General features: G+C 43.4%; 1 protein-coding gene across 13 annotated transcripts in view; it reads left to right on the plus strand.

Annotated features, from left to right (window-relative positions):
* Window positions 1–506: 506 nt before the first annotated feature.
* Window positions 507–12916, plus strand: part of DCAF17 (DDB1 and CUL4 associated factor 17) — a 41272-nt gene continuing 28862 nt past the window's right edge. The window contains exons 1-4 of one of the 13 annotated variants that reach the window (XM_056534372.1): window positions 536–750; window positions 9738–9794; window positions 10440–10711; window positions 11594–11697. In XM_056534372.1, the coding sequence (XP_056390347.1) occupies window positions 10553–10711; window positions 11594–11697 (263 nt within the window). In that variant the 5' untranslated portion in view covers window positions 536–750; window positions 9738–9794; window positions 10440–10552. Of the gene's footprint in view, window positions 751–9737; window positions 9795–10439; window positions 10712–11593; window positions 11713–12916 lie in introns of those variants that run through there. The other 12 variants (XM_056534375.1, XM_056534371.1, XM_056534370.1 and 9 more) reach the window with 12 other exon arrangements.

Genomic DNA, 12916 nt, shown 5'->3' on the forward strand with positions numbered 1-12916 from the left:
CTTAGGATAGGGGATAAGTTTTTCACCACTGGACTACCCCTTTAAAAATCTGTTTAACTTTCTTGCATCAGTTGATAAAAAAAAATAAAAAAAATAATAGCAGTATTTCCAGACCAGGGTGCCTCCCGCTGTTGCAAAACTACAACTATCTGGAGGCACACTGCTTGGGAAACACTGACATACAGATATGCAGGCTGTCAGGCTTTATTCGTCGAAGACTGTTCGGGCATGCTTGGAGTTGAAGGTTTGCAACAGCTGGAGGCACCCTAGTTGGGAAACACTGATATATAAATATACAAGTGGCCAGCTTTATCAGATTTCAATCTCCCAGTGAAAATGTCCGGACAAAATATACTTTTAAAACCACATTTTACAGCCGCAATTCATATAGACAGCAATGAAGAGCCGCTAAGCCTTCTCAGCCTCCATACTAGACGGAACGGAACTGTGCAGCAGCTCTTACATCTCCCCGTAGCGTCAACGTGCCGCACTGCATGCCGGACAACGTAGTCTTTTGCCTCGCTAGCTCAGCAGACAACATGGCAGTTAGAGACTACAAATCCCATCACCGACTGAGAGCTGAACCCGGAAGTATAGCCTGCCGCTGGCTTCTCAAGGCTTTGCTACAAACATTCAAATGTGTGATCGATGGTAAGAAGTGGGTGATGCTGCCGCCCTGGTGGATGGAGAGTCTGTGATTGTACTAATGCATATTGCTATGGGGAGCAATAAGATATAGTCTGCAAGAAGGTGAGAGCAGTGCAACATTTATAAAGTGAATTGGCTCCTAAAACAAAGGGAAACCGTCAGCAAGTTTGTCTTAATTGTATCTATTTTAATAGCAATATGTGCAGAAACTTTTGCTGCTACTTAATGCATCTAAATTTCCACACCAGGGTGCCTTCAGCTGTTGCAAAACTACAACTCCCAGCATGCTCGGACAGCCAAAGGCTGTCCGGGCATGTTGGGAGTTGTAGTTTTGCAACAGCTGGAGGCCCACCTGGCTGGAAAATACTAAAAATAGAGCTTTTAGTAAATGTTGCAAAGGCAATCATGTTTATGTGGATGAATATCATTTTCGGTTTGGCGCATGAGACCGTACCCCCTAATAGGTCCTCATACACAGTGCAGTGCTCGTAATCTGTGTGAAAGCACCTCATATACCTATATCGTATGGGTTTCTACTATAAAAGTTAATCTTGGTGAACTACAACTCCCAGCATGCGCTGAGAGACAGAGGCGGACCCCCCCGCCCCCCTTTTAAAATTTACAATAATCCTTTTGACTCATGGATTTTAAATATTTAAAGGGATACTCTGGTGGAAAGTTAAACAGATTTAAATTACTTCTACTTAAAAATAATAATCCTTCCAGTACTTATTAGCTGCTGAAAACTACAGACGAAATTATTTTCTTTTTAAAACACAGAGCTCTCTGCTGAATCAAGAGCACAGTGCTCTCTGCCGACATCTCTGTCCAATTTAAGAACTGTCCAGAGCAGCATATGTTTGCTATGGGGATTTTCTCCTACTCTGGACAGTTCTTAAAATGGACAGAGATGTCAGCAGAGAGCACTGTGCTCGTGATGTCAGCAGAGAGCTCTGTGTTCCAAAAAGAGCCTAGAATAAATAAAATTTTTTACCGTTCAAGCCTTTTGCAAATGGATGTAAAAGGATCCCATTGATGTCTATGGGATTGTTTTGCAATCCTTTGTCAACCATTTGGTTTCTATTGCCTTTTTTTGACAGAAAAAAAAAGACTGTGCACAAAAAAAATAAAAAATAAAAAGAGCAACGTATATAATAAATTAAACATTAAAGTCTATTACAAAAGGATGAGATGAGCCTTTAACCACTTAAGAACCCAGGGCATACAGGTACACCCTGAAGCCCTGGTACTTAAGGACCCAAGGTGTACCTGTACGCCCGTGGTAATTCCGGTCCCCAATGCTTGTTGGACGGGGACCGGACCATGAAGGGATAGGAGTGAGGTGGCAAGGGTGCCACCCCTCCTATCCCTGCTATTGGTCGGTCAGAAGCGAACTACCAATAGCAGATTGGGGGCGGGGGGGTTAAAGTTTGGTTCCCCCGTTTTGCCCACCCACGGTAGGCAGGACAGAGGAACTGTAGTGTGACCGGCGGCGGTGGAGGTCCCTTACCAGCAGCGATCCTCTCCCTGGTGCGGCGTGCTGCAGACTGCTGAAACGGGTGAGCTGTTGCCTAGCAACATCTGGATGGCTACAGTTTGGAGACCACTATACAGTGGTCTCTAAACTGTAGCCCTCCAGATGTTGCAAAACTCCAGCATGCGCAAACAGCTGTTCTGCCGCAGCACAAACTCCTAGCAGGAAACTCACTGTAAACCCCCGCCAGTGCGAATGTACCCTAAAAACACTACACTACACTAACACATAATAAAGGGTTTATCACTACATATACACCCCCTTACACTGTCCCCCCCCCCCCCCAATAAAAATGAAAAACGTATCGTACGGCAGTGTTTCCAAAACGGAGCCTCCAGCTGTTTCAAAACAACAACTCCCAGCATTTCCGGGCAGCCACTTACTGTCCAGGCATGCTGGGAGTTTAGCAACAGCTGGAGGCACCCTGTTTGGGAATCACTGGCATAGAATACCCCTATGTCCACCCCTATGCAATCCCTAATTTAGTCCTCAAATGCGCATGGCGCTCTCTCATTGCCGTATTTCAAGGAAACAGTTTAGGGACACATATGGGGTATTTCCGTACTCTGTAGAAATTGCACTACAAATTTTGGGGGAGCTTTTTCTCCTTTTACCCCTTATGAAAAGGAAAAGTTGGGGTATACACCAGCCTGTTAATGTAAAAAAAATAAAAATGTTTACACTAACATGCTGGTGTTGCCCCATACTTTTTATTTTCACAAGAAATGAAAGGAAAAAAAGAACCCCCAAAATTTGTAACTCAATTTCTCCTGAGTACGGAAATACCCCATATGTGGGCGTAAAATGCTCTGCGGACGCACAACAAGGCTCAGGAGTGAGAGCGCACCATGTACCGTATTTTTCGCCCTATAGGACGCACCGGCGTATGAGACGCACCCAATTTATAGGTGCCAAATCTAAAAAAAATTACGATTCTGAACCCACCAGTGGTCTTCAACCTGCAGACCTCCAGATGTTGCAAAACTACAACTCCTAGCATGCCCGGACAGCCGCTGGCTGTCCGGGCATGCTGGGAGTTGTAGTTTTGCAACATCTGGAGGTCCGCAGGTTGAAGACCACTGGTATAGGAGGTAATACTCACGTGTCCCCGACGCTCCGGACCCGTCACCGGTTCCCTGGATGTCGCTCCATCGCTGTCGCCGCGTCCCCGTGGTGTCCCTGTCGCTCCGGACTTCTTCCCCGGGATCCACGCTCTCCGTCACCATCATCACATCGCCACTACGCACGCTGCTCCTATTGGATGACGGCGTGCGCGACGACGTGATGACGTCGAAGGAGAGCGCCGGCCATGCAGGGGATCCCGGCACGGAGAAGACACCGAGGAGGCAGGTAAGGTCCCTCCCGGTGTCCTGTAAGCTGTTCGGGACGCAGCGATTTCACCGCGGCGGTCCCGAACAGCCCGACTGAGCAGCCGGGTTAGTGTTATTTTCGCTTCAGACCCGGCGGTCAGCTTTGATCGGCGCGTCTGAAGGGTTAATACAGGGCATCACCGCGATCGGTGATGTCCTGTATTAGCGGCGGGTCCCGGCCATCGATGGCCGCAGGTATTCGCCGTATAAGACGCACCAACTTTTCCCCCCCAGTTTTGGGGAAGAAAAAGTGCGTCTTATACGGCGAAAAATACGGTACATTTGAGGCCTAAATTGGTGATTTGCACAGGGGTGGCTGATTTTACTGCGGTTCTGAGATAAACGCAAAAAAATAAATACCCACATGTGACCCCATTTTGGAAACTACACCCCTAACTAGGGATCGACCGATTATCGGTATGGCCGATATTATCGGCCGCTAATCACGATTTTGGGCATTATCGGTATCGGCGATTATGTTGCCGATAATGCCCCGCCCCCCGCACCGCCCCCACCGCGCCGCGACCCCCACCGCACCCCCGACCCACCGCACCGCGTCGCACCCCCGACCCACCGCACCGCGTCGCACCCCCCACCGTGATGCTAGGCGGTATACCGGTATGGATTTTTTCCCATACCGTTATACCGGTCGGGCCCCTCCCCCACCCTCCGAGTCAATAAAAAAATTTAACTTACCCGTAATGGGGGTGGTCCGGGCCATCCATCGTTCCTGTAGTGTCCGGGGGCGTTCCGGGTGGAGGGTGGTCCGGTCCGGGCTGTCCTTCTTCTCCCACGGTCTTCTTCTCCACTCCGGGCAGGCTCCGGCCTAGTACGCTGCATAGACGCCGCTACGTAGTGACGTCAGGTGTGTCGCTGCGCACGGGCGTCACTGTGCAGCGGCGTCTATGCAGCGTACTAGGCCGGAGCCTGCCCGGAGTGGAGAAGATGACCGCCAGAGAAGGACAGCCCGGACCGGACCACCCGGAACGCCCCCGGACACTACAGGAACGATGGATGGATGGCCTGGACCACCCTGACAGGTAAGGGGAGAGAAGCAGGTGGTGGCGGCGGCGGCCTATGGCCCCGCAAAAGCCACTGCAGATCATTGATTTAAAGCGCCCGCTTTAAATCAATGATCTGCAGCGGTGTCGCAGGGGGTTAAATAGCCGATAACTTATACCGGAATATCGGTATAAGTTATCGGCTATCGGCCCTAACCTGCACCGATTATCGGTATCGGCCCTAAAAAAACGATATCGGTCGATCCCTACCCCTAACGGAACGTAACAAGGGGTATAGTGAGCATTAACACCCCACAAGTGTTTGCTGAATTTTCATTAAAGTTGGATGGGAAAATGAAAAAAAAGTTTTTTTTTTAACTAAAATGCTGGTGTTAGCCAAAATTTTTCACAAGGGAAAATAGGAAAAAAATCCCCCAAAATGTGTAACCCCATTTCTTCTGAGAAAGAAAATACCCCATATGTAGATGTAAAGTGCTCTCCTGGCGCACTACAATGCTCAGAAGAGAAGGAGCACCATTGGGCTTTTGGAGAAAAAATCTGTCCAGAATTGAAGGCCACGTGTGTTTACAAAGCCCCCCATAGTGCCAGAACAATGAACCTCCCACATGTGACCCCATTTTGGAAACTACAACGCTCACGTAATGTAATAAGGGGTACAGTGAGCATTTACACACCACTGGTGTCTGACAGATTTTTGAAAGAGTGGTCCGTGAAAATGAAAAGTGTAATTTTTCATTTGCACAGCCCACTGTTCCAAAGATCTGTCAAACGCCAGTGGGGTGTAAATGCTCACTGCACCCTTTATTTGTTTTGGCCCCATGGGGGGGCTTTGTAAACACCCAAGGCCCCCAACTTCTATTCCAACCAAATTCTCTCTCCAAAAGCTCAATTGCGCTCCTTCTCTTCTGAGCATTGTAGTGCGCCAGCAGAGCACTTGATGTCCACACATGGGGTATTTTCAAATTCAGAAGAAATGGGGTTACAAATTTTGGGGGGCATTTTCTACTATTACCCCTTGTAAAAATATAAAATTTGGAGAAAACCCAGCATTTTAGTGAAAAAAAAAATTCATTTATACATCCAACTTTAACAAAAAGTCGTCAAACACCTGTGAGGTGTTAATGCTCACTGGACCCCTTGTTACATTCCTTAACGGGTGTAGTTTCCAAAATAGTATGCCATGTGTTTTTTTTTTTTTTTTTCTTGTTTTTTTTTTTTGTTCTGGCACCAGAGGAGCTTCCTAAATGCGACATGCCCCCCAAAAACCATTTCAGCAAAATTTGCTTTCCAAAAGCCAAATGTGACTCCTTCTTTTCTGAGCATTGTAGTGTGCCCGCAGTGCACTTGATGTCCACACATGGGGTATTTCCATATTCAGAAGAAATGGGGTTACAAATTTTGGGGGACATTTTCTCCTATTACTCCTTGTAAAAAAATGTTAAACAGGGATGTGGAATTTCTATCGCCCGACGCCCCGGACTAGCAGTTTTGGGCGCCGGGCAGGTGAATTTGTCCGGCCCTTAGCCCGGCTTCGGGCAAGCAGGGCCGGACATGACAAGTGCCGCGGCGATCTGCAGTCTGTATGGAGCGGGCACCCGACTCCTGCCCGCTCCATACTCTGCAGCCTGTGTCCTCGGAAGCAGAGCAGGGGAGATGAGAAGCTGTGTACAGTATTTGTCTTCTCTCCCCTGCTCTGCAGACGTGCGGGGGGAGATGAGGGGGCGTGGCTTATTTCTCCCCGTGCAGACCTGCGTCCTCTGCCTCTGCACGGGGAGATGCATGCGGCGCTCTGCAGTATGTATGGAGGGGGCTCGGGATTCCTGCCCGCTCCATACTCTGCAGCCCCTGGCTGTTCTCAGTAGCCGGGGGCCGCCGCTAATAGCCAGCATGTGGCGATCGCCGCGGCTGGCTATTAACCCTTTAGATCGCCGCTGTCAAAGCTGACAGCGGCATCTAAAGGGACATGTGAACGCTCCCTGGTGGGCTAGTGGGGTGGATCGCCCCCCCGCAGCGCGATCGCAGGGGGGCGATCCACTATGGAGGTAGCCGGAGGACTTACCTCTGCCTCCTCTAGTCCCAGCTCTGTCATTGATAGAGCCAGGCTGGACCAGGCTCTATCAATGGATCACAGAGCACACAGATTAATAGAGTTCAATAGAACTCTATTCATCTGTCTGAGGAATCGAATGATTCCTCATATAAGTGTAATAAAGTGTTAAAAAAAAATCATAATAAATAAAAGTTTTAATAAAAGTTTGAAAGACACATATTAACCCAGTGGTCTTCAAACTGTGCCCCTCCAGATGTTACAAAACTACAATTCCCAACATGCCAGGACAGCCGTTGGCTGTCCGGGCATGCTGGGAGTTGTAGTTTTGCAACATCTGGAGGGCCACAGTTTGAAGACCGCTGCATTAACCCCTTCCATGTTAAAAGTTCAAATCACCCCCTTTACCTATATAAAAACATGTAAACATAATAAAAATAAACCTATTCGTTATCGCTTCGTGCGTAATTGTGCAACCTATTAAAATATAACATTATGTATCCCGTACGGTAAATGTAAAAAAAAAATACCAAACCACACATTTGAAATTTTTATAATATCCCATAAAAAAAAGTTAAAAAGCGATTAAAAAGTCAGATCAATGCCAAAATGGTACCGATACAAAAAACTGATTATGGCGCAAAAAATGAGCCCTCATACAGCCTGGTATGCGGAAAAAAAAAATAAAGCTACAGGGGTTAAAAAATGGCAATTAAAAAAATTTTGAAAAAGTCCAGAATTAGTAAAACATGACGTAAACGATACAAATCTGGTATCGCTGTAATCAGGCGGCCTAAAGTATAAAACTAACATGTTACCTCAACCACAAGGTAAATGGCGTAGAAAAGAAAAACCACCAAATCTGCAAAATTATCTTTTACTATTTCAATTTCACTTCCCTTAATATATATTTATATATTTTTTTGGTTCAGAGAATATGTTATTGAAAAATTAAAAGGTGTCATTATAGTAGGTAGTTATGGCTATTATAGGGCGAGGAGGAAAAAACGAGAGCGTAAAAGCGAAAATTGGCCGGACAAGTGGATCGTCATGAGGGACAAGTAGATTTTGCTACATTTTAGTCCCGTGGACAAGTAGTTTTTTATAAAATTTCCACACCCCTGGTTAAATTTGGGGAAAAAACAGCATTTTAGTGAAAATTTGTTTTTCCATTTACACATCCAACTTTAATGAAAAGTGGTCAAACACCTGTGGGGTGTTAAGGCTCACTGGACCCCTTTTTACATTCCTTGAGGGGTGTAGTTTCCAAAATAGTATGCCATGTGTTTTTTTTTTTTTTTTTTGCTGTTCTGGCACCATAGGGGCTTCCTAAACGTGACATGCCCCCCAAAAACCATTTCAGAAAAACTCACTCTCCAAAATCTCATTGTCGCTCCTTCCTTTCTGAGCCCTCTACTGCGCCCGCCGAACACTTGACATACATATATGAGGTATTTCCTTAATTTTAGGGTGACTTCTCTCCTTTTACCCTTTTGTAAAAATTCTAAAACTGGGTCTACAAGAACATGCGAGTGTAAAAAATGAAGATTTTGAATTCTCTGCTTCACTTTGCTGCTATTGCTTTGAAACACCCAAAGGGTTAACACACTTACTGAATGTAATTTTGAATACTTTGAGGGGTGCAGTTTTTATATAGGGGTCATTTATGGGGTGTTTCTAATATGAAAGCCCTTCAAATCCACTTCAAAACTGAACTGGTCCCTGAAAATTTCCGTTTTTGAAAATTTTGTGAAAAATTTGAAAATTGCTGCTGAACTTTGAAGCCCTCTGATGTTTTCCAAAAGTTAAAACATGTCAACTTTACGATGCAGACATAAAGTAGACATATTGTATATGTGAATCAATATATGTCTATTTTCCTTACAAGCAGAGAGGTTCAAATAAAAAAAATTAAAGAATGCAAAATTTTTCATCAAATTTTGTAATTTTCAACCAAGAAATGATGCAAGTATCAACAAAATTTTTGCAATCAGAATGAAAAGTAAAAGCATCCCAGAGTTATTAATGCTTAAAATTACAGTGGTCAGATGTACAAAAATGCCCGGGTCCTTAAGGACTTTGGGTTTTTCCATTTTTGCACTTTCGTTTTTTCCTCCTTACCTTTTAAAAATCATAACCCTTTCAATTTTCCACCTAAAAATCCATATTACGGCTTATTTTTTGCGTCGCCAATTCTACTTTGCAGTGACATTAGTCATTTTACCCAAAAATGCACGTCGAAAAGGAAAAAAAAAATCATTGTGCGACAAAATCGAAGAAAAAATGCCATTTTGTACATTTTGGGGGCTTCCGTTTCTACGCAATGCATATTTCGGTAAAAATTACACCTTATCATTATTCTGTAGGTCCATACGATTAAAATGATACCCTACTTATATAGATTTATATTGTCGTACTTCTGGAAAAAATCATAACTACATGCAGGAAAATTTATACGTTTAAAAATGTCATCTTCTGACCCCTATAACTTTTTTTATTTTTCCACGTACAGGGCGGTATGAGGACTCATTTTTTTGCGCCGTGATCTGAAGTTTTTATCGATATGATTTTTGTTTTGATCGGACTTTTTGATCACTTTTTATTCATTTTTTAATGGTATAAAAAGTGACCAAATATGCGCTTTTTTTGACTGCAGGATGCAGGACTGGTTAGTGTCCCAGTAGGTATGGGGACCTTTAGGCCTTGTTCACATTGCCGTCGGACTCCGCTATTCGGAGTTCCGTCAGGAATCCGGCCAGAAGAACAGGAGTATAGCGGAGAAAAAAATAGTGCTATCACAATTTTTTTTCTCAGCTAAATTCCTGTAAAATTACTGGATCACCAACGGGCCCCCTGCAAGTGAATGGGGTCCGTCGGGACCTCATAGTAGCCACTTGCATCCGACCTAATTTAGGGTCCTATCATCTAAAAAAAAAAATAAAATAAAAAACTATCGGACCCTTTACCGGTCAAATGTGAACCTAGCTTTAGTGGTGGGGTTTTCAGGAGCCATTTTCTTTATTAAATATTGAAAAAGTTGTAAACAACAAAGGTCTTTAATTTTCACCAGTAAAAAGTTTTTGGATCTGACAGTTTCCATTTAAATGTTGGTGCAGAAAGAAAAAAGTGTAATGAAACCGAAACCTACAACACAAGTGAGCTATGAACATGTGGTGAGAGAAGACATGATTAATATTACCGCGTGGTGGATGGGGGACACGTTTTGATCAAAAAGTGCACTATGAGCCTCCATTTTTTTGACCAAGAGTGCTGCTTCAACCTTCTTTCTTGTATACTTAGTATTTTCCACAGCAGCGTGCACCTGTGTATTAGGTAGTTGTGCTGGCTATTTTTCTTTTTTGTTTTTGCTGTGCAAGTTAGATGGAGTGGCACCCTCTGTAGCTGTGCGCCCCTCCCTATTCACAGGAGGATTTTTTAATTTATAGTGGATCCAGCATATTACCCAGTCAGAGGCCATATACCCAGCAGAGGTGAGTGGAATTAGTATTAGAGTCCCATCCGAAATGAGGCCATCTCCGCGTGGTGGATGGAGGGCACATTTTAATCAAAAATTGCGCTAAGAGCCTCCATTTTTTCTTTTTTACCAAGAGAGCTCCTGCAACCTTCTTTTTTGTATCATTAATATTATACTAACATGAATTACACAGCCTCCCAGTGACTTTTTCCCCACCAAATTTTGTAAAAGCAAATCCACACCGCTTGGTACGAATTTGCAGTTGTGGTTTTACTTCTAGAAACTGCAGATACTCTGCCATGTTCAGCAAGAATCTCTCTCTCTCCTACGTTTGCTTTTTCAGACCTCCTAATCCCTTGTTGTTGTGCTGAAGACGAGCCATCGTGGAGTTAAATGTTACAATTATGAAATGTAAAGTACATTAATATTCTCTAAGCGCTGGTAGACACTTCAGCAATGGCGCCACTAAGGACCTGCAGAGCATCCATTTCAAGGGCCGGAACAGTGAAAAATGTCTGCATCCTCGCCAGCAGAAGGTGCATAGGATCCTTCCCAAAAGCTTCCTACACTAATCACAGGATCAACATGGACATTTTAAGGAAAATCTTATGCCAGGTAATAGTTCCCCCCCCCCCCCCCCCCTTTTTTTTTTGGCAATAAATAAATAAACAAAGCAAAAGTTGTCTGTTCCTAGCCTTAGGATACTTTCAAACAGGACAGTTACACTATGTATTTTCCATAGAAAAGCTGCAGTTTTGTACATGTGATTCTGCATCAGAAAATCCACATGTGGGTATAGACAATAAACAAAATACAGCTTAAATGGTCACTCTCATTAAAAATTTTTTTGCTATTGCACTCCTTATGGTAAATAAAACAAATCTTTCTAACTTTCTTTAAACAAAGTATTTTTTATGTTTTATTTGTGTTTAAAAAAGCTGGCACTAGGTATCTCCCTACTTGTCCAGAGCACATTTCCACATTTCCCTGCATCTTTTGCACAGACTTTATACTCCTGGCCTGGCAGAAGTCTAAACACAGGAAATGCAAATCCAAACTGGAGTGGGGAGGGGGGTGCAGCCTTAGTCAATCATAGCTCATCTCGCACAGTGAACTGTTCTGGGCTTTGTGTAGCAGAGTGAGAGAGGAAGTTCTCTCCTGTATGGTTTCAGATGATGTTACGCCTGCTGGGTAATGCCCCTTCCCAGTCTGTGAACGTGAACCTGAACCTGAGCAGAAAATACAGAGCAGTATCAAGGTAGAAAACTAAAGAATAATAAAAAATAAAGCCAGGGGTTAGTTTATCATGATGGCGGCAGTGAACTGGGAGGATTATAAAATTTATCAAGTTAATGAGAGGTACTCTTTAAAATTATTCCAGGCCTGTGACCATGCTGTGACCATGTATAGTAATTATAGAGAAAAATGTAATGTTTTGTACTGCCAATAAAAATAATAAAAAATAAATACAATATGTTCTAAATTATTCTTTTTCAGAAAAATACCAAATTTAAGAAAGTCTGGAGCAAGCACTCGAGGGCGGCAATCAACTATGTAAATGGAAGAATTTATTTTGCTAACTTTGGCTGTTGTTACAGCAGGTAATGAATGTAATTGTAAGTATATATTTTGGGCTCACTTTACACGTGTGTCTGATGGCTTTTTAACTATTTTTACGGCAAGAATAGCGTAGTCAGCTTTGTATTTCTTGCCAAAAAAAAAAACTCCATCCAACTCCATTAAAGCCAGTGGGGTCCATAAGAATTCCCCAGTGTCTATTCAAAAATAGATCGAGCATAACTGACATGGCTCCATTATAACCCCAAAACTGGGTGAAAGGTATGTGACTGTGTCATTCATAGCTACATTCAGCTTTTCACCAAATGGGAAAAGTATTTTAGAGTTTCCTTAGAGAAACTCCATGGCCTCTCATCCGCATCCTTTGTCAGGGAGAATAATTATAATATGATCTCACATTAGTACTGATGCCCGGTAGAGGTACATAGGATGTACCCTCAAGAATCCAATTGTTTTTGCCCATGTGATACAGAAGAAGCCACCTTGGTCCATATTTGGTGGGGATGCCTCAAAATCCAGCACTTAAGAAAGACCTGAAGCAACACGTCTGTTGGCAGGAGCAAAAATGGTCATCCCATTGGTTCTCTCTAGGTTAGTGGCTTGTACAACCACAAATTATCATGAGAACTGAAGAGATGATGGCAGAGACCAGTGGCAGCTCTGAAGTATTCTGGAGAAGGTGAGCGGTTGGTCATGGTTTACCGTATTTTATTAGGCCATTTTAGGCTCAAGAGGAAAAGGACATTTGTTCCATATTCCCTCTCCCAAAACAATAACTTTTTTTTCCCCTCAGTTTTTTTTACCCGCCCCATGGTGTTTAGTTTACATATTGTCTAGAGCAGGACTATAAATAAAAAAAAAAAGCTTTGGATAGTTGACGTATAGGAGGAGAAGTATAGTACAAAATGACTTGGTTTAATGTCTATAGGAAACTGTCCTCTATATTGTTGCTTTTTTGTTTTATCTATGTTCTGACAATTCTATAAAAACAGATTTAATCCTAGCTACATGCAGCTTGCTGATGTTTTCAAACTGTTGGAAATTTATATATATAATATTTTTTTTTCAGTAAACTTGTTGTATAACTTAAGAACCAGACTCTCCTCAGCCTGCCACGGTTCATAACATGGTATTCAGCTGACACAACAAATCGTGATAAGATAGACATTGGGCTTAGATGCCATTAGAATGTCTATACATGGAGAGAGCACAATCGAAATTGAGGGAAGTAATCTTGCGCTG

This window comes from Hyla sarda, chromosome 8 (genome assembly GCF_029499605.1).
Source record: "Hyla sarda isolate aHylSar1 chromosome 8, aHylSar1.hap1, whole genome shotgun sequence".
In the NCBI taxonomy this organism is placed as follows: Eukaryota; Metazoa; Chordata; class Amphibia; order Anura; family Hylidae; genus Hyla; species Hyla sarda.